General features: G+C 41.8%; 1 protein-coding gene across 5 annotated transcripts in view; it reads right to left on the bottom strand.

The window, feature by feature from the left end:
- PIKFYVE (phosphoinositide kinase, FYVE-type zinc finger containing) overlaps window positions 1-22,492 on the bottom strand; it is a 97,461-nt gene that overhangs the window by 32,446 nt on the left and 42,523 nt on the right. For all 5 annotated transcript variants that reach the window (XM_045033113.1, XM_045033112.1, XM_045033115.1 and 2 more), the window contains 9 exons: window positions 19,587-19,716; window positions 16,928-17,108; window positions 15,306-15,380; window positions 14,043-14,150; window positions 9,511-9,651; window positions 9,007-9,133; window positions 6,141-7,327; window positions 4,636-4,736; window positions 1,325-1,396 (listed from right to left, as the gene is read on the bottom strand). In XM_045033113.1, the coding sequence (XP_044889048.1) occupies window positions 1,325-1,396; window positions 4,636-4,736; window positions 6,141-7,327; window positions 9,007-9,133; window positions 9,511-9,651; window positions 14,043-14,150; window positions 15,306-15,380; window positions 16,928-17,108; window positions 19,587-19,716 (2,122 nt within the window). The remainder of the gene's footprint in view (window positions 1-1,324; window positions 1,397-4,635; window positions 4,737-6,140; window positions 7,328-9,006; window positions 9,134-9,510; window positions 9,652-14,042; window positions 14,151-15,305; window positions 15,381-16,927; window positions 17,109-19,586; window positions 19,717-22,492) is intronic.

Here is a 22,492-nt window from a genome sequence, read left to right as displayed (position 1 = left end):
CACCTATACATATAAAACTACGGGGTCTAAATTAGCTGTTACCACTCAAGAAAGATCTTGGAGTCATTGTGGATAGTTCTCTGAAAACATCCATTCAATGTGCGGCAGTCAAAAAACCAAAACAGAATGTTGGGAATCATTAAGGGATAGATAATAAGACAGAAAATATTGCCTCTATATAAATCCATGGTAAGCCAACATCTCTGCATGAAGATGTGGTCGCCCCATCTCAAAAAAATATATTGGATTTGGAAAAGGTTCAGAAAAAAGGCAACAAAAAAATGATTATGGGTACGGAATGGCTTCTGTATGAGGAGAGATTAATAAAACTGGGAATTTTCAGCTTGGAAAAGAGATGACTAAAGGCGGGATATGATGGAGATCTATAAAAACATGACTGGTATGGAGAAAGTCAATAAGGAAGCATTATTTACTCCTAACACCACAAGAACTAGAGGACACCAAATGAAATAGCTGGCAGATTTTTTCACACAACCTGTAGAACTCCTTGCCAGAGGATGTTGTGAAGGCCAAGACTAACAGGGTTCAAAAAAGACCTAGAAAAACTCATGGAGGATAGGTCCATCAAAGGCTGTTAGGCAGGATGGGCAGGGATGGTGTCCCCAGCTTCTGTTTGCCAGAAGCTGGGAATGGGCAACAGGGGATGGATCACTTGATAATTACCTGTTCAGTTCATTTCCTCTGGAAGGAAGACAGGATATTGGGCTTGATGGACCTTTGGACTGACCCAGTATGGACATTCTTATGTTCTTAAAGCATTAAGCTACTTAATATAGCTGAGGTATTGGTTTGACCACCAGCACAGCCTGTTTACCAAAAGTCAGTATGTTCTAAAAGTTTGCATCAGACTCTCTAAAGCTATTTTTTTAAGATATCAGCATAAGACATTCTGATAATATTTAGGCAGTAGATTTTTCCAAGTATTATATGAAACTGGATCACTAGTCCTTCGGAATTTGCTCCTGCTGCTGGTCTCACCTGAAGTTCCATAGCAACTGTTGTAAAATTAGAGGATTACGACCAACACAATTAACTGCTTTTTAGCAGACAGTTATTTGCAGTAAAGCACTACCTAGAGATCCCAATCTGGACCCCAGTGGCGGGCACCACGTTGGGGACCCCTGCTCTAAAGAATGTTTTGCCAAAGATTTTCACAGGATATTTTAAGCGCATCATGCGAACAATTCTCTATAAACTATACAATACTTCATGTATATGTGTAAGAAAAGCACATCTCAGTCTGATGAGGCTACTGAAGACTTTCTTAAAAGCACGGGTGATATTCTAGTGTAAAAGTTCTTACCTGAAACAATACCGCTCTAAAAACACTCCTAGAGTGAGGTCGTTCTTCCCATAAAACTCCATCGTCACAATCCTGATGTAGAGGAAGAACAAAAGAATTTAAGAGGGAAGGATCTTGTATTGGTTTGAGAGGTGTAAATTACAGGAATGACTACAACATGGGAATGCTCATGAGTAAGTACATTTATCTCAGCAATCGCCACACAAGTGTGCCTTTAAAGTTCATGGCGAAGAACTTCCAAACTTGGGTATCTGAAGTTAGTAATTTTAATCAATATTTGAACACCTAATAGGGCATGATTTTCAGAGGTGCTGAACACAGCATCCCAGCTGATCCCCTCTAAATGATTTTAATGGGCACTTCAGGTGCTCTGCAACTTTGGAAAAAAGAAGAGCCACTTTAGGTGCCTAAATACTGATTTGGATAACTCATTTTAGGCACCAAAATTTGGAAGTTTTGTCTAGAATCAATGTTGCTGCTTTATTTGTTGCTTTAACACACGTAGGGCCCTACCAAATTCACGGCCATGAAAAACATGTCACGGACAGTGAAATCTGGTCTCCCCCTCTCCCCCACCCAGTGAAATCTGGTCTTGTATGTGCTTTTACCCTATACCAGGGGTCGGCAACCTTTGGCACCCGGCCTATCAGGGTACAGCCGCTGGCAGGCAGGTTTGTTTAACTGGAGCATCCGCAAGCACGGAGCCCTGCAGCTCCCACTGGTTGCGATATGCTGTTCCCGGCCAATGGGAGCTGTGGGAAGCAGTGGCTAGCATGTCCCTCGGCCCTTGCCACTTCCCGCAGCTCCCATTGGTCAGGGACGGTGAACCACGGCCAGTGGGAGCTGCGGGGCTCCATACCTGCAGACGCTCCAGATAAACAAACTGGCCCGGCCTGCCAGTGGCTTTATCCCGACGGGCAGATGCCAAAGGTTGCCGACCCCTGTCCTATACTATAAGGATTTCACAGGGGAAGCCAGCGTTTCTCAAATTGGGGGTCCTGATCAAAAAGGGAGTTGCAGGGAAGTCGTGGTATTGCCACACTTATTTCTGCGCTGCCTTCAGAACTGAGTGGCTGGAGAGTGGCAGCTGCTGGCTGGGCGCCCAGCTCTGGAGGTGGCACTCTGCCAGCAGCAGTGCAGAAGTAAGGGTGGTAATACCATGCCGTGCCACCCTTACTTCCATTGTCTCCCTCCAACTGCACTGGCTGTTTGGGGACAAGCCCTACCCACAGTGAACAGCTAAGGATTAGTATTAAAAGTCTGCCAGTAACCTGCAGCCTCACAGCTAGCTCTGCAGATATTTAAACATGAAATGCTACTTGCTACAAAGAAATTCCTGCCCTCACTAGGTGAGTAAAGCTGTGTTAATATTTAGATTGTAGTGGATTTTCGACACCCCATTCTGGAGCCCTACTACTAGAAAAGAAAAAAATTCTTCTGAATTTACAAGTTCCAACCTGCCCAACAGAGATTCCACAGATTTCACTCCCCACACAATCACTACATTAAAATCTACTATACAGAACCACAGAAATGTAGGGCTGGAAGGGACCTTGAGAGGTCATTAAGTCCAGCTCCCTCTGCTGAGGCAGGACAAAGTAAACCCAGACCATTCCTGATAGGTATTTGTCAAACCTGTTCTTAACTCCAATGATGGGGATTCCAGAACCTCCCTTGGAAGTCTATTCCAGAGCTTAACTACCCTGCTAGTTAGGAAGTTTTTCCTAATCTCTAACCTCAATCTCCCTTGCTGCAGATTAAACCCATTACTTCTTGTCCTACCTTCAGGAGGACATGGAGAACTGATCACTGTCCCCTTTCTAAAAACAGCCTTTAAACATATTTGAAGACTTATCAGGTCCTCCCTCGGTCTTCTTTTCTCAAGGCTACACATGCCCCGGTTTTTTAACCTTTCCTCATCGGTCAGGTTTTCTAAACCTTTTCACATTTTCATTGCTCTCCTTTGGACTCTTTCCAATTTGTCTATATCTTTCCCAAAGTGTGGCACCCTGAACTGGACACGGTACTCCAGCGGAGGCCTCACCAGTGTATGACACTCCTGTTAATACACACCAGAATATTACCCTTGTTTGCAACAGCACCACAATGTTCACTAGTATTCAATTTGTGATCTACTATAACCTCTCAGATACTTTTCAGCAGTACTACCGCCTAGCCAGTTGCTTCCCATTTTGTAGTTGGGCTTTGGATATTTCCTTCCTAAGTGTAGTACTTTGTACTTGGGTTTATTGAATTTTATCTTGCCGATTTCAGACTAATTCTCCAATTTGTCAAGTTCATTTTAAATTCTAATCCTGTCCTCCAAAGCACCTGCAACTCCTCCCAGGTTGGTGTCATCTGCAAATTTTATAAACATACTCCCCACACCACTGTCCAAGTCATTAATAAAAATATTGACTACTATCAGATACAGGGTTGATGCCTATGGGACCCCACTAAAAACATACTCCCAGTTTGACAGTGAACCACTGACAACTACTTTGAGTTCGGTCTTTCAGCCAGTTGTGTACCCACTTTATAGTAATTTCATCTGGACCACGTTTCCCCAGTTTGCTTATGAGAATGTTACGTAGGGCTGTGACAAAAGCCTTACTAAAAATAAAGGTAAATCATGCCTTCTGCTTCCCCCCAATCCATCAGTCAGTAACCCTATCAAAGAAGGACTTCAGGTTGCTTTGGAAGGATTTGGTTTTGACTAATCCATGCTAGCTATTCCTTATAACGCTATTCCCTCAGTGCTTACAAGCTAATTGTTTATTCATTTGTTCCACTATCTTTCCTGGTATTAAAGTTAGACTGACTTGTCTATAATTCCCTGGGTCTGTTCCCCCTTTAAAGATAGGTACTATGTTTGCTCTTCTCTAGTCTTCTGGGACCTCCATCCATCCTCTACGAGCTCTCGAAGATAACGGCTAACACTTTCAAGACCGCTTCAGCTAGTTACTTAAGTACTCTAGGATGAATTTCATCAGGCTCACATACAAAAGCAGTGATTAGTTAGAGCACTGAATTACAGGTTGGGCTTTTTTTTTCCCCCCCTCCTCATTCCTGCCTTAAGCATTACAAAAGGCAAGTGACATTACTCAAATCCATCTAGTCATACACAGCTTGATGTTGTGACAAGCAACCCTAAAAAGGGCAAAGCTGCCTTCCCAGGCGTCCTTAGTGAAGCTGTACAGAGGAATTAGCACTGACCTTGCATTCATATAAAGAGAGATATTAGTACTTCAACTTTGTATTTTAAGAGAGCCATAGAGAAGAAGAAGAAGAAGAAGAAATTCATTTCATACCATGGGCTAACACAGGCACTTGGAGCATTGCTGGACTGGGCAGAGGAGCTACTGAAAAGAACACACAGCCTCTGATGGTTTACTGGGCTCAGACAGTCCACCTGACAAGACAACCCATTAGCCAGTTACAACCACATATTTCCACCAATACAAAATAGTTTACACTTTAAAAGCTGCATAGAATGGAATTTTATTCAGTGAGAGATTCTGTGTTCGTCCCATTTGTTGGATTTACTTTTATCAGGAGATTAAGTTTCTACCTAGAGCTCTAGGTAGACTTACGCAAGACAGACTTTTTTGGATTACAGCACAACCAATTAGATACAAAAGTTTAAGAAACAGGAAGCCCAAGTGGACTTTTAAACAGTTTGTGACAGTTTGAAGGGTCTTTAATCCACAAGTGTTATGCATTTTAATCCTTTGGATCAAGAAATCTTGAGCCTGAATCTTGACATTTGCTGCTTACCTCCTTGCAAGAACAGTTTTTCTAATACACAGGATCTCAATTATTCAGAATACACAAGGTAGATTTCCCCTCACCCACCCCCCACACAGGTTTACTATTCTGCTGCTAAAACTTCAATATAATATAACCCCCCACAAAAAAGTCAACCAGTGAAGATATTTTTGTGCTGGGGAGCTGGACTGGCAGGTATTCACTTGTTTGCTCTAAATGAAGCTCAGCCATTTCTGCCAGTAACCACAGCTTCTAATGCAAAAAAGCATCACATCCCAAGAAGAGCTGCAAGATTCCCCGCAGGCAGATGTTAGCAATTTTCATAGCAAACCAGAAAGATTTATCCACTTGTGAAAACAGATACCTGTTTATGAAAAAAGTTGCTTCTTCACAAGTGTTTCTGCACACAAATAATTGTGATATTTCAAAGGCAGTATAATTAAGAGAAAGGCTCTAATTACATTTTCATTAAAAGATTAGTTGGAAAAATCTACTTTTCCAACTAATCTGGATCAGATATTTAGAATATTAAGAGATTTTTTAAAAATACTTTGCAGTTACATCCTCCCAACACTGTCCTTTATTCTAACTGGACACCATTCATGACCTTTAGCTACCAAACCAATTAGGAGACAATATCAACATTAGCATTACTCTGTACAAAGAGAGAAAAAACAGCTTTTAAACAGATGGGAGATTGTTCTCTTCCCCATCCCACAATTCACCCCCGATTGTGGATGCAAACACATTCACTCCCAGCATGTAAAACTGAGCTGGTAATGAGATGTACCAAGTTTCTTGCTCTTCCTGGTGGTTCAGAGAGCAAGTGCCTTGCAAGCCCCCTCCACCCACAATCCCTCAGGTCAGCATCTCACAATCAGGGACCACAATGTGGTGATTAAACAAGCTGATATCCAAGCTGACAGAGCATTGCAGTCCAATATGAACTTTTGTTATGCCTGGCCTGTTCCTAAATATGATATTCAGAAGTATGTTCTCTCTCTCTCACCACTAAACAAAAACAGGAGGTAAAAACCTAGATTCTTACCTTATGAGACCATACAGATTCACCCCGAACCAATCCTCTCTCATCCTCTTCATTTCTGCCTCCAGCTTTTCCTCCAGGAACACCAGATGCATCTTTACACTGGGCAAAGGGATCTGCATTTTTCTGTTGTATCCTTCCTCCTCTCGCCCGGTAATCTGCCAGCATTCTGGCCAAGCTTTGGCTATCACTCAGATGTTCTGCAATTCTAGTGTTAACTAGCTCATGGGTGGGCAAAACCTGGATGGCCTTTGCCTGGATACTTCCATTTATCCCTTGCAGTCCAGAGAGATCCCTTAACAGCTGTTTCTTCCTTCTGCTCTCCAGCTCCTTATACTCTTTGTTGAGGAAAGGAGACAAATAGACCTGCTCTGGGAAGTAATCCCGGGCAGGGCACCTCATGCCCATTTCTGTTAGAAGAAAAGGTTCATGGAATGTGATCACAGGTGAGATACAGAGAATAACATCTTTCAGCTCCTGCTTAAATGCTGAGGAGTAGGCCTTGAGGCGATCCTCGGAGGAAGTCACCTCCTCCATGACATACAAACCAATGTCATCCTGCAGAGGGTCTCTAAAGACTCTCATCTGGCTTTTGGAATCCTGCAGGTCACCTGCCTGCTGCAGAGTCTCCAGATGCTGACTGTATAGAGTGCCTGGGTGTTGGTCCGTATTATGGAAGGGTAGCCGTGATTCTGGTACTGGTGTTGTAATATTGCTTGACACTGGCAGTGAATATTCCATTCTGAGAAGCTCTTGGTGCCTTAAAGAGGAACCCTCTCGCAGGACATCATCATCATCTTGATCCTCTTCTTCAAACAAAGTTCTTTGTTCTAGTGTGCTGGCTTCATCGGAAGAGACAGACTCAGAGACCATGGGCACTTTTTCAGAAGAGAGCTCAACATCTCTGCCCACTGTGCTAAACTCCTCACCATTAAAGAGGTCTTGGTGCCCATTTCCATCTCCTTGGCTTTCAATCAGTGTGTGGAAGGAGTTTTTAGTCAGAGATGGGGGCATGGCAAACTCGTCCATAAGGAAAGAAATTTCCAGCTGGGAATGATAAGCCACACAGACCATAAAGATCAGGATCTCCTTCACTCGGGTCAGTTCATAGTCCGCAGCTCCACGCAGCTTGATGGTGCAGCCCAAGTGTGGGGGGCACCCTTCAAAAAACATTAAGGTTTTGGTTTGATCTAGGAAAGTTAGGAGGAAAACAGTGAGGGTCAAGCGGTTCTCACATTTCACAAGTAAGCAGCAGAACTGAAATGTTTTCCTATGGAAAAAAAGGAACGCTAATTATGATGCAAGAGTTGGAACTAGAGACACAACCAGTTATTGCAACACCGCTGCAGGAACTCGTGCCCAGTCCAAACCAAGGGTGTGGCTCAAGTTGTATATTTTTAGGTTTCTTTAACCTCCGCTGTCCCTCACTTTGCCAGTCAAGTTGCTCTACGTTTTGAATCCAGTCAGGACAGAACAAAACAAACAAGCAGCATAATGTCCCAATATACCAAGATTAAGCTAAGCCATAGAAGTGTAGGGCTGGAATAGACCTCAAAGGTCACCTAGTCCATCCCACCCATGCTGAGGCAAGATTGAATACACTTGTCAGGGATGGTCTATGTATTTGTCTAGCCTGTTAAAAATCTCCAATGATGGGGATTCCACTACCTATTACACTGTTTAACTCATGATGTTCTAAAGCCTACAGACTTTGAAAGCAAATGCCTTGACTTGGTTTCTTTCTAGCTAAAAGAATTTGAGGTGTGGGGGGGGGGGCTATTAGGGTGAAATGCAGGTTATTACAGCCAGGAGGCAGCTATCTCATTGTTACATAACCCATTGGGCTAAACTTTAAATCTATCTATCATAAGGTATTCATTTATGCTGCCTTCCTTGCTGCACTGGCCTTTTGTTTCTGTAATTAAAACGTTAAAAATATTATACCTGCAATTTCTTCCCCTAGGCTCCCGACCAAATGAGGGTTTTTTGTCCCCTTGTTAGATGCTCGTTTCATGTGTTGTATATGGAGAGGAGCATAATATAGATCATTTCTTCATATTTTTTGCAAAGACATTAGATCGGGGCGGGCAAACTTTTTGGCCTGAGGGCCACATCAGGTTTCCGAAATTGTATGAAGGGCCGGTTAGGGGAGGCTGTGCCCATGCCACCCCATCCAATCCCCCCCCTCTACTTTCTGACTGCTCCCCCGGACCCCATTCAACCTCCCGATCCCCACTCTGACTGCCCCGACCTCTATCCACACCCCCAAACTCCCCTGCCCTCTATCCAACCACCCACCCCTGCTTCCTGCCCTCTTACCGCGCTGCCTGGAGCGCCAGTGGCTGGCGGCATTACAGCCGCGCCGCCCAGAGCACCAGGACAGAAAGCCATGCTGCCCGGCTGGAGCCAACCACCATGCAGCACAGAGCACGGGGTCAGGTCACGGCTCTGCAGCTGCGCTGCCTAGCAAGAACTCGCAGCCCCGCCACCCAGAGCATTGCGCTGGCGGCACAGTGAGCTGAGGCTGCGGGGGAAGGAGAACAGCGGGGGAGGGACTGGGGGCTAGCCTCCCGGGCCAGGAGCTCAGGGGCCGGGCAGGACAGTCCCGCGGGCCAGATGTGGCCTGCAGGCCGTAGTTTGCCCACCTCTGCATTAGATACAGAATTATTTGCACTCTTTGTTGGGGGGTATAAAACATCAAGATTATTATAGCAAAACTATGCTTAACAGCCCTGTCAACCTTTCTTCATTCATTCCAGTTACTTGGCAGTCAAGACATGCTGCTTAACGTAGTAGTATTAGTAAATTAATAATCCACTCGCCAACTCTATTTTGGGCAAATGAGCTAGGACACCCAGGTTCTACTCACCATTAGGTAACTGGAACACTTGCATGTAAAATTTATGACAGGTTCCCAAGTGTGGTTTGGTCAACAACTGATCCATTGACATCACCAAGTCTCCCTGAGTCATCCGACTTATTCGGTCTAATACTTGCTGTAAACATGCATAACACAATAGAATAGGGCACAATACTGTCATAAGTTAAAAATATATGTTCCAAGCTGTATCTGCTACTTCATCCTTAGATAAGCCTAAGGCATTAGCTTATTATAGTGTTTTCCTAGAGCGAATTAAGGAAAAAATATCAGCCTTAACTTTGAAGTCTCTTGGTTTGCATCACTGGGGTAACACTAATTTCATTGTTTAAAAATTCATATTTGAGAAATTATTCCAAAGAAATATAAAATAATTAGTTAACTAAACTCCATTTTAGCCTGTTTAACATGACCATACCAGACATGATTTATTACAGCAACATGACACTCTGCAAGTATCATATGCTGTTACTGTGTTTGGGACCAAGCACTCACCGGCTTGACATTGATGACCAGAGTGATGCCATGTTCCAGCAGCATGTCTTGGGCAATTCGGGACACAGTCTTCTCAACCAGAACCAGGGTAGGCCTGACATCCACTATCCGCTGCACATAGTTCTTCAAGAACTCCCTTTCCTAGATACCAAGAGAAAAGTACGACAGCTACTGCAGATCTAATTTCTTTTAAAAAGTGAAGCAGTCACACATCTAGTTACTTTCAAAATGTTGCATCATTTCAGGCACTAAAGCGGCCCTTGAGTCATCATGCCTATGCAAGTGATTTTACAATTCTCTTCATATATAATTAGTTTCTCTCTCTTGTTACTGTGAAAGGCCAATGCACACAGGAGAAACTGACTAACCAGAAAGTGTAGTCAAATGCATAGAGTACATATACATTTCCCATTCTCCCTCTCAATGTTAAGTGTGAATTTTACTGTGTCCCTTAAAATAGAGTCTTAATTTAATTAGTTTGATATTAAAACAGGAAGACAACCCCTTATCAATAAGAACTGCATATTAAGATGTTTTTATATGTTGTGTTGAGGTGCATTCAGTAGATTAAAAACAATGGAACTCTGAGATTTTAGTAAGTTACTCAATTTATTTTTTTGCATTACTATGCTAAAACATAATGGATACTTCTATGTAGCTTTATTGTATGGATTTGTTTCCCTAGGACACTCTGGAAAATCATTCTGAGTTAATGAAAGGTGCAAATTTCAAGTGGATTCATCTTTCATTAACTCAGATTAAGCTTTCCAGGGTGTCCCCATATAGACAATTCCACACACACACACACCATTAAGGGAGCAAAAACTAAGGTTGCATAGGCAACGTTATTCAGCTCCCTTGTGCATATGCATTAGGATTCAATCTTTAACTGCATGATCACATATTACTGTTTCTTCAGAACCCCTCCCTCAGTTAGTATACAGTATGAAGAATACGTTTGTCTGTAGGATTCTGGCCCAATCTGTTGCAGAAATCAGAAAGCAGGTAGTAAATGAAGCAGGAGAATTGCAGTAAGAAAAAGGACAGTCATGGGTAAGACAATTGAATGCTGCTCTGGAGAACTAGATTCTATCCTTGTGGCTTTGTGAAACAGAACTCCTGCCAGATGCTAATCAAGTCATTTATCCCACATTTTTCACAACTGGTCATTAGCTGTGTTCTCCTCATTTTCTGGGCACTTAAACTGAGACCCTGGGGTCTGATCTGCAGAAGAGCTAAGCACTCACAGCCAGGGCCGTCCCTAGCCATTTTGATGCCCTACGCAGCCGATGTGTGTGGTGCCCGGACCTGGCATCATCCAAGGCAGCTTGCAGCTGAAGGGAAAGTCCTGCTCAGACTTTGGCTGAAAGCTTGCCTGGCTCAAACAGAATCGTCAAGGATTTTACCAGCTACAGTCTAACAAGTCTCAGAGCATGTGCTAACTGCAATTTTTCCAAAGGCTTCCAATCAGCTCTAATTATGAATTTTCCAACAAAACACCTGTTGGAAAATGCCAGTTTGTCCACAACAAAAACATTAGATGAAAACACACAACCTTAGACAAAAGTTGAAAGAAAGCATTTAGATAAGGCTGAAACATTCCATTTTGAGCTTTTTGGAACATAACATTTTGATTTTCCATTTCAATTTTATATTTAAAGTTGAAACTGGAACAAAAAGTTCCAACTTATTTGGAGTTTTGGGTCATGTGAAATTTTGAAGCTGTTTCTGGACCATTCTTCAACAAAAGAAATTTTGATTTTGCAAAACTCTACCCTAAGATGAAAAATCCAGCTCCTGCACAGATCTACTTAAAACTTGGCCAGATTTTCACAGAGTTGGCAAAGTCAAGTCCCTGATATAAGGGCAACACCCTGCAAAATTTCAAGCCCCTGCTCCAAAGCCTGGGGGGGGGACTACAACCCCCTCAAAAAGGTCACCACAACTTGCACTTCCTCAGTCTTTGTTGTTAACTCGATTTAACCTGATGAGCATAGGAATTTCTGAATGATGAAGGCCTAACCTTGCACTCTGAGTGTGGGTACATGGCTGAGATATCGAGGCCCACCTGGGCAATTAGCATCCTCCCAAAACACCCAGGGTTTTGACAATATAATAGTAGGTCAGTAACCCTGTTTAGTGTGCACTTGGTTCTAAACTGGATTTACTAAATATGCCCATCCTTCAAAATGGCACTTATTCAATTTATAATGAGCCTACATGACATTAAAAAGGTGGCCTGTTAGTATACAGAAATTTCAAATGCTCAGAGTCAAATGCAAGGTGGATTTAGTTAAGGATAATTTTAACTGGTTAGTGGCAACATAAGAGGATTTTGTTTAAAGAAAATTTAATCCTCCAGCTTCCATATACCTTGAGAAATAAGCAGGATTATGCATGTGTATAAAGATTTCATATCTCAATACTTTCATTGAGATTTTTTGGAAAAAAAATCTGCTGACAGACAAATAAGAGGATTTGGTAGGTGATAAAGATTTTATCTGCAAATTATCAGTTTACGCACTTCATTTAAAAGTTACCATACGTGATCAAAAGGCAGTACAAGACATCGCCAGCATCTCACGTTTCAAAGCAATATTAGGGTATGGATCCTATTCCAATTAGGCCTTTGAGTTACTATAGGTTACACAAAATTCCAGTACTAAGAAATTGTTCTGGATGCTCTGTTCAGCTGGCCAGGAAGTTACTGGATGGATATTTACAAGTATGAAGAATCTCAAACAACACTGCCTCAAATACATATCCTGCTGAGTTTCAGTGTGGATTTTTCTATTAATAGAAAAGGTTGAGATAATTTTAAGCATACGAGATCAAGATTAAAACCATACCAGATGCATGGATTTATCTTTAATTAGCAGAGTGAAGTTTCAAAACCACCACTTCCCAGCACCCATCAGCATTTTTTTGGCATCTTCAACAATTTCAGATTTTGGGGTTCAGCATGATGGAGAGAGTGTTACTGCCCCACACACAGTATGTGAACAACTTTGTGGCAAATTGCATGTTTCATAAGATTTAACTTTAGTATTGAAGTTAAATTATCTTCTGACTGTGAAATATGCAGTTTTTGGAAGAATCCTCCACTGCAGGACAGTTTGTGCTATTTGTCGCAACTTCCGCCTGCCAGAAGCAGTGCTTTACCCTCTAGCTTGAGTTTACTCAGATCCAGCTAGATGTTCTGCAAACTCCTCTCACCACCACCGTTCCCATTACTGCAGCAAGGATTAGAAAAGCAGAAATCATTGACCTAGCCTCCATGAAACATTGTTTCAGTTCTCCCCTTCCTTCCCCCCCATAGTTAAAGGAGATAAAGGGATATAGTCAGCTTTATTTCAAGGACAGCTTTGAAAAAAAGCGTCAGTGAACAATATTCAGAAGAAGAAGTTACAAGCTCTACCTTTTCTGTTGACACAAGGATTGACTCCTATCCTTTTTTGCTGAAAAAGCTATTTCATCGAACAACGTTGAATTGTATTGCTAATGTTTTCATTTCTATGCTCCTGGGTTAAGCACCAACCCTTTCAGAGTTTCAATTGTGCCAGCAGACTGTCAATCAATGAAGCGCTCAATGTAAGGGCTTTCAAAAAGGTCATTGTACATAAACACTCTTATTAAGACTGCTCCCTTCAGAGAGATATTTATACTTCGTGTCTGGACAAAAAGCAGCTCTACTAATTTAGGCATTAAACCCCCTGAAACCTCCCATCAGTGGTGAGAACAGCACACAGCTCTAAAAGTAATATTTGTAATTTTCTCCATTATTAGACCAAACATTATCAGTTCCCAACAGATTAACACAAATACAGAAGTATATCTCGACCCAATGTTCATCCATTCCTGAGGGCTGATCTACACTGGGGGGGTGGGGGGGTAATCGATCTAAGATACGCAACTTCAGCTACGTGAATAGTGTAGCTGAAGTTGAAGTATCTTAGATCTATTTACCTTGGGTCCTCATGGCGCGGGATCGACGTTCGCGGCTCCCCGTGTCAACTCCACTACCGCCGCTCGGTGCGGTGGAGTTCCTGAGTCAACGGGAGCGTGTTCGGGGAATCGATATATCGCGTCTAGATGAGACACGATATAATCGATCCCCGAAGAATCGATTGCTACCCACCGATATGGCGGGTAGTCTGGACGTACCATTTGTCTCAGTCAGCAGTTCTGCCATTTTGAACAGCAAGATCCCTGATTCTTAGGCAAACACTATACAAACCCGCTTCTTAAAAGCTCATGTTATTGAAAAAGGCCATGAATTCCTCTGGATCCATGCTACTCCCCCAATGTCATCAGGACTCGCATGTCTCTGTTGAGGCCAGTATACAACTTTTTCCTGAAGTCCCAAGCCCAAAGCAGCTATGAGTTATCCCTCATCACAAATTCTCTTCCTTCCACTCCACCCAAGCCCCCTGGTGGCTGGAACTGAAGTTATACATATATGGCTAAGTCATTAGATCATAAAAAGACAATATAGAAAATTTAAACTAAAAACAGAAGGAAGATGTTCTAACCTGAAGAACAATGGGGTCTATGCAGGTGAATTTTGTTTCTTCTCGGTAGAGGTACTCGATGGAACACTTCAGCAGAAGAATTTTGGGATTTTTTATATAGGTGTTCATCTAGAGAAAGGCAGGGTAGGTAGTTAAAACAAAAGGGAACAGACATCAAGGTGAGATTAGACCCAAGACTTTTTTCATGAGGAAGTTTTTTGAAGCTCCCTCATACAGTTACCCAAAGGTGACATAGTTACAAAGATGAAATTCTGCAGCATATCATTCAGAGGATCTCTGCAAAGATTTATCACTAAACCATGTCAATTGGGTAGTGGCTCCAATCAAATAAACTTTATGCTGTGCCAATCTCGTATTAGAGAAAGCAAGATACAGTTTCATCTGTCCTGCAGGACAATTACTGCTCTGTAAAGAGAATGTCAACAAACGAGTTCCTGGTACAAACCCCTTTCCTGCACAACTGATGGAATTTTAATGATCCAAGGCCTGGTCTACACTAGGGGGGGGTTCGAACTAAGGTACGCACGTTCAGCTACGTGAATAGCGTAGCTGAACTCGAACTCCCTTAGTTTGAACTACTCACCCGTCCAGACGCCGCGGGATCGAAGTCCGCGGCTCTTCCGTCGACTCCGCCACTGCCGTTCGCAGTGGTGGAGTTCCGGAGTCGACGGGAGCGCGTTCGGAGTTCGATATATCGCGTCTAGATGAGACGCGATATATCGAACTCCGAGAAGTCGAACGCTACCCACCGACCCGGGCGGGTAGTATAGACGTAGCCCAAGACTTCCTAAGCCACCAGAGCGTACTAGGTCAATCAATCAGATTCTCTCCATCCTGATCACTGGCGTTATTTTACAGACTCATTTACTACATGCCATTAAAAAAAAAGTGCAACCATAAATGGATCTTCCCCAGTAAATCTTAAACATTTCTAGAAAGTGTTCTATTCTTCAGTTTTGAGGAAAGTTTAGTCCGTGCTCTCAAAACTCAGACTCCCTGGACTACAAAGGAACCCCTTTGAATGGAAATGCAATATACGTGCGCACACAAAAAAAATCTACAAGTAATCAACTGTTCAACAGCCTTGAGTAAAGCCCACTCCACAAACCCCTTAGGAAAAAGATTTCATAGATCAAAGATGATGGTGCAGTACGTTTGCTCTCAGTGTGCACTACCAAGATGGAGAAGTTTCTCTTTTTAAATGCAATGCCCAATGCCATACTAAAAGACTGCAGGCTATTTTATTTACGACACCGTCCTTACCTTTTTGTGTGCAACGTTCTTGGTGCAAACAAAGCCATTCACCACCACAGAGTCAAATTTCTTTCCACCTGGGATCTAACAAGATAGCAAGATTTAAAGGCTTTCTGGTTTAACATTCACTTAATCTCTCTTTAAATTCATTGAAGAGCATACTATGTAAGGTACTTAATGAAAAAATTGTATTTTACAGCATGCATAGATTTTTCTAAAATTTTAATTTGCTCATTTCTATTTTATGTGCCATTACAGATACAGTAGAACCTTGGAGTTAAGAACACGAGAGTTACAAACTGACCAGTCAACCACACGCCACTTTGGGACCCAGAAGTATGCAATCAGGCAGCAGCAGAGACCAAAACCCCCAAAACACAAATGCAAATACAGTACAGTACTGTGTTAAACATAAACTACTAACAAAAATATAAAGGGAAAGCAGCGTTTTTCTTCTGCAGAGTCAAGTTTCAAAGTTCTATTAAGTCAATGTTCAGCTGTAAACTTTTAAAACCACCAAAACACTTTGTTCAGAGATATGAACAACCTCCATTCCCGAGGTGTTCATAACTCTGAGGTTCTGCTGTACTACGGCTCCCACTATTCCATGTCAAGACCTCTTTAAAAGCATACTCTCAGTGGAGATAAAAAAAGAGCCTGGAAATGGCAGCTCTATGTATCTTAGAGCATTTAGAAGAAGTCTGCCAAGGGGTCAGAGTCCCAGTAACCACAGTGAAATGTAGGCAAAAACCAATAGATGCCATGCAGGCTCTCTGAATCAAATTTAGGTTGCCTAGAGGCATATTTCAGAGATCACATTATTGCAGAAATCTCTTTCTAGGTCATCTATGGCACAGCATTAGGTTCTGAGGAGCTGCTCATCTACTAAAATTCAACCTGAGTTCTAGGAGAGGAGGTAGCAACAAATATGGTCAGGAAAAAATTTCATGGGGCTGTCTGCAAAAAGTGTACAAGACTCACCTCTAATCCTACATGGCTGCCTGAAACTATTGAAAGTAATTTCTGTAAGGAGGAACAGGCTTGTGCCTGGTATCTTTATTCATAGCAGTGTCATGTCAGGTCCCAGTCTCCAGATGGCCTTTCTGATCCGTGATCATGGCCCTACATTTGTTGCAACTTCTGTAGTCATCGGTGCATTTTGCATAACTCCAAGAGGATTAAGCTACCTCATAGAGGCCAGTTGCTGGGCTTGGTGTGGAGGGGTTAACTCTTGCATAATAGGCAGTTACAGGGAAGAGTTTGCCTCCAGTACACTATGCAGCAGGCTGACAACTACCAAACATCTCTAGTTAGACATGCAAGGTTTTAAAAAAAGGCAGGAAGAGAGTGAGTTGTTACTGTGACTTCATCCCACGCCATCCTCTGCAGCCTGAAAGGAAGAGATTGACTCAAGTGCCTCTAAGTGCTTTGCAGCATAGGAGGTAAGAGTCATGTACATATCCTTCCCCAAAATAGCAACCGTCTTCTCTGCAACATAGGACACACTGGTTACTCATGCTAATGAATTTGTAGTTTTTAATCCTGACACCTGCCCCATCAAGAGCCACATCATCTTTATTTCAAACAAATTTCCTGTCATCATTCTCCCACTCCCAGTCACCAGAACTCACTTTTTTAATGTGGACAAACTGGCGGATATCCATATCATCGTCTCTGTTCTTGACATCAGGTCGGACAGTCTGAACTACCTGGCAGACCACTGGCACAATGATATCCCTCCAGGATAATGACAATGACTCATTGTTGAGTAGCTGCTGAAGCAGTGCCATCATGTGGTTATGATTAGCTGAGCTGCAGAGGAATCAGAGTGATTAAGGGAGAGGAGGGGAATACACGTTGCTTCATCTGAAGCAGTGTGACCTGGAGGTTTTTTACTTCATAGTGTTTAAAATGCAATAAGCAATTTGAAGAAACATCAGTCAGGAGTGTTCCGGGTCATCATCTTGTTTATTTTTTCTGCTCTATAGTAAGAGGCAACAGGTAGCATAGAGAAACAAAAAATATCTTGATTTTCCCCTACTAGGACCTAATTTCTTAAATAAAAAATAAATCAAATAAGTGCACTAAGTATCTAGATCAAGTCTCCCTTGAAAAGACAAAGTTCAGTTTTTGTTTGACAGTAAGTTATTAATTTTATTGCTCTAGCAGTGTCATAAACAGATAGTTAAGGTCTCTTTTACCTGTAAAGGGTTAACAAGCAGTACCTGAGAAACACCTGACCAGAGGACCAATCAAGGGACAGGATAATTTCAAATCTCCGTGGAGGGAAGGCTTTGTCTGTGTTCCTTGTTTGCTCTGTGTGCTCTCTTTGGATCTAAGAGAGGCCAGACATGTCTCCAAGTTCTCCTGGAGTATTTCCTACTATCCAGTATAGTGAATATTAGAAAGGCGAATTAGTCTTATAATTTGATTTCTACATTTGCAATTGTGTGTTTGCTGGAGAAATATCTTTATTTCTGTTTGCTGTTACTTTGATTATTCTAAGAAAGGAGGGGGGGTGGAGAGCCTCTCCAGGTTTATAGATTAGACTCTGTGTATTTTTGCATCCTGGTAATACAGAGAAAGTGTACTTTTTTCTTTCTTTAATAAAATCTTTTCTTTTTAGAACTTGATTGATTCTTCTCTTGTTTGCATTTTCAAGAGAAGGGGGGGATAGGGAATCCCTCTTTGTTTGATTCAAGGAGTTTGAATCAAGGTATCTCTCTCCAGGACTAGGGAGGGGAGGGGGAGGTGAGTCCCTCTTTGTGTTGAGTCAAGGATTTGACTCGGTGTGTAATCTCTCCAGAGCAGGCTGGAGAGAGGGAAGGGGGGGAAGAGAACTGGCTGTTTCTCTCTCTCTCTGGTGAGATTCAAGGGGTTTGAATCTGGGTTCCCCAGGGGAAGCTTGGGGGACAGGCAGTGTGTTATCCACTTTAAACGTAACTGGTGGCAGCGAAAACCAGATCTAAACTAGAATTTTAGTTAGAGGAGTCCATGCAGGTCCCCATCTTGGAACCCAACAGCTCCAAGTGGGGGAGAAGACCTATGACAAGCAGCAAAGTGCATTTTGCTGCAACTCAGGTTTCAGAGCACACTGTTCACAGGTGGGCAATAAGCAACATCTCTCGGATGCTGTGTGGCAATATTGCATACTATCAATAGAGTTCAGACAGGCAGCTCCATTTCAAGATTATTTCTATGTGCTTATATCATGCTATTTAAGGCATGCCAAATATTTTTGGTGGAGTAGTCCCAGAGTATCATGCCAAGCAGCATATATTAACAGCGCCATGTGTATGTCATATTGGGAAGAATTTTGCTTTATATTCAAGGACATGAGTTCAAATATGGATGGTTTAAGCGTCTGTAATTTTAACAGCAACTGTGCTACTTTTTCCTTTGACTTTTACAATGGACACAAAATTATTAGCAGACATGAAAATGATTGGCATGTTTGTAACGTTTAATTACATTAACTCAGACACATGAGCACAAAAAATTGTTTCAAAACTGTGGGATCACCAATCCATGGCTACAGCCAATTGCCAAACGCTCAGAAGAAGGCATCCCTTATCCCAGACCATAAAACAGTGACAACAGCAGTCATGGAGGCCACATGTATGAAAATGAAATCTCAAAACATGTCTACACTACCAGCTAATTCAGCACTGCTGCGATCAATGCAGCGGTGTCGATTTAGCAGGTCTGGTGAAGATACACTAAGTCCATGTCTGTACTCCATCTCCCCAAGAGGCGGAAGCTATATTGACGGGACAGCATCTCCCATCAACATACAGCAGTGTCTATATCGTGCTAAGTTGACTTAAGTTACATTGACTTCAGTTACATAACTGAAGTAGCGTAACTTAGATCGACTTGCAGCGTTAGTGTAGACCAGCCCTCACTAAGCTGTTAAAGGACACTTCTATAGCTCCACACATTTATGTGGCATTTCACACAATAACACACTTACTCTGTCTCAGGCTATGATTTTAGAGAGCCAACACAGGGGACAACAGAACAAAGAAGGCGAAGGTGAGAAGACGTTGGGGAAATTGCGAAAGAGAAAGTCCCAGAACAACTGTTTTTTGGAAGGGGAGAATTTTTACCAATCATGAATTCCTTTCTTGCTTCTCTAGCATACTGATCTTATTACAGAAAGGATTTGAATTAGAGGTAACATTTCCAAAAATGCTTAAGGAGTCTAAGTCCCACCGAACGTGAAAGGGACAAAGCTTTTGAAAATTTATCCAAGACATCCACATCAATTCTCTTTTATGCTCTACTTACAGAAGCCTCTCCATAGCTTGTTTCTCCCCATTCTCTTCCCTTAGCAGATCCAGATTGCTGTGGTGCCAGCCTAAAGGTGTGAAAAACAGTTCTTTGGATTTCTCCTCCACCCTCCGATTGAACAGTGACTCTAAAGAAGAACAGCCGAGAAAAGCTTGTTTATACAAAGTCAAAGCTGAATGCTTACGCTTTTTCTTTTTAAAAAGCTGAAAGAAGAGACTTCACCAAGACTAGTTCAGGCCTGCGCTGTGAGAGGCTCTTAAAATGTTAAAGTTGTGCTGGAAACAACAGTGTTAGTCACTGACAGTAATTTAGGTATTTGCAGTGTCATCACCATAGCAGAGTAAGCATGCTATTACACACACTTCAGGCTACACAGCCTCATGCCAGATAATTTGCTTTTCTTCTCTCTAACCTGCTCATAAGCAGTTCAATCTTAAGGCAGCAAATTAACTACACCTCTACCTCAACCCAATATAACGCAATAAAGCAGCGCTCCGGGGGGGGGGGGGGGGGGGGGGGGGGGCACACTCCGGTGGATCAAAGCAAGTTCGATATAACACGGTTTCACCTAAAACGCGGTAAGATTTTTTGGCTCCCGAGGACAGTGTTATATCGAGGTAGAAGTATATGTATGGCCAACTATATCCTCATGTTACCTAAAATAGGTAGTAATCTGAATCCCCAGATACATAACCTTATACTTAAGACCTTTTAAAATTAGAACAGTCTAATTTTGTATGGTTTCATTGGCAAAAAGCTATTGTTTTGGAAGCCTTATATCCAAAAGTAGCACTAAAACAGCATCTAGTTATTCCACTCAGGTAGTGGAGTTAGCAAAAAGGTCATGCACATACGAACACATTCAACTTATTTTAATGTTTGTTTTAATATAAATATAATATAAATGTATCCACTCAAGGCCAATGGAAATGCATCTCTTGGCTAACCCAGACTCTTAGAAATTGAGTAGGCAATTGCACAATAAAAATACAAGATCTTAAGACAGTGGAGATTTAACCCACCAAAGCTAGGGCCATTCACTTGAGATAAAAATCCTACTGAATAGGATTGTTGGTCATAATATTATACCTTGCTTTCCCAACATAACTGAGTGAGTACTCTTAGAGCAGTCCAATCTTTGTCAACGGAAGTCACAATAAGTTCTATTGAGTAGTGTTAGTTCAGAGACCAAAGTCTCACAGTTTAGCTAGTAGTCTAATCAGAGGGCCAGATTCACCACGGTTATTCCAGTTTTATAAGAGTAAGACTCCACTGAACTGGAGTAACAGAGGTCAGTCAGGCCCAGAGTCATAGAACTGTATGTAATAAAAATATTAGCCATATGAGGCACAATCTACTAGGTTGGTTACCTTGTATAAGACCAAAAACAACAACAAGCTATTTTGGTACATATGATAAGAGCCATGGTTTTTAAAGATCTCTTTAAAATACATGAAGGGAACAGCTGACAATTCAGCTTGAGCTTGCTAACTTTTCAGTCCATTTTGCTTTTGCCTTTGTGTGGGATTCTTATTTTTCCCTTCGAACAATACAATTCCAAAGCAGTAGTAATTCTTAGGAGTTGTAGTTTTGTTTTTTAAATCTGTCCTTTTATTTCTTCAGGTTGTAACTAATAGCTAGCCTTTAACTTTTAATATTTTAATGAGTTTCCCCCAAAATGAAATGCCAAAAATCTTAACTTGTCCTTCAGTTTTTTTATTTGATAAAATATAAGTAAAATGGGTCATTCCACTGAGGCCTGGTCTCACTGGAAAAAACAGTGTAACTCAAGTGTACAATGCCGGTGTCACTCAGCTGGGGGTGCAATTCTTTTTAACAGTATAGTTATAGCAGTATAAGCTTTAATGTAGATGTCGTTAGATCGATAGCATGTTTTGGGAAGCAAAATAAACTATAACTGCATCCACATGGGGGGAGGGAGAAGGAGTGCCGCTTTAAATATACTGGTATAGTTAACAGTGTAGTTTAAGCACAGGCAAGCCCTGTGTGTTGCACTAATTGTCCTAATCTTCCAAAGCCGCTATGATTTTCTTTATGCAGCTTTCCCCCTGCCCAAAGTAAATTTTGTTGTCATTTTAGTGATTAAATTTGATTGCCCCCTGGCACTACTGTATCAAAGAGCAATATTAGAAGCTTCACTGTCGTCAATATGCTGACTATAAAATTAATATTTAAATTTGTGCCACTAGTGCACGTTCTGCATTCAAATTTAAATCTCCACAGTTTATGCTGTAAGGGGAATGGTCATCTTTTCGACAACAACTCAATACAGTTACAGGCCATGATTAGCATATTTTAAGTAGTCTGCATAGGAACAACAACAACAAACGCTATATGAGTACGTGACTAAGAACAATGCCTGTGGAAAAAATAAAAAGGTATTTTCCTCTTTCAGATGCTTTGCACCTGAGACTGAATATTTGTCAATAAATTGCATGCCTTAATACCCAGAAATATATAGCCTGCTTCCTAATCATAGAGCCCAGGCAAAAGCATCCCATCTAAAAGGGTCTCAAACTTACAACTGTGTCCAATAAGACTTGCCTTTCAACAGAAGTGACAAGAGAAGTTGTGCTACAATGACCTCAGAGATTAGTTTTGAGATATCGGTGGCACAGACGCGTTAGGCACACACACAAATGTACAGGAAATAAGCAGGTAGGAGAGTTAAACACCTGATGGAGCCCAGAAAAAAAAAAAAAACTAATCTCATATGCAGGAACGTTTTACAGATGGATAAGTGCTAATAAAATGCTAAACACGGCCAGTTAATGTGTAATGAAGGAAGCTTCTTTTCAAGGGCATTTAAATACAAAGAATTTGACAAGCCTGAGTTCAATCTGAAAGTGAACCAAGTAAGAGGAGAAAGTTACACAAGGGTT

This window comes from Mauremys mutica, chromosome 10, assembly GCF_020497125.1.
Source record: "Mauremys mutica isolate MM-2020 ecotype Southern chromosome 10, ASM2049712v1, whole genome shotgun sequence".
NCBI classification, from domain to species: Eukaryota; Metazoa; Chordata; order Testudines; family Geoemydidae; genus Mauremys; species Mauremys mutica.
This window is presented reverse-complemented; position numbering and strand designations above follow the sequence as displayed.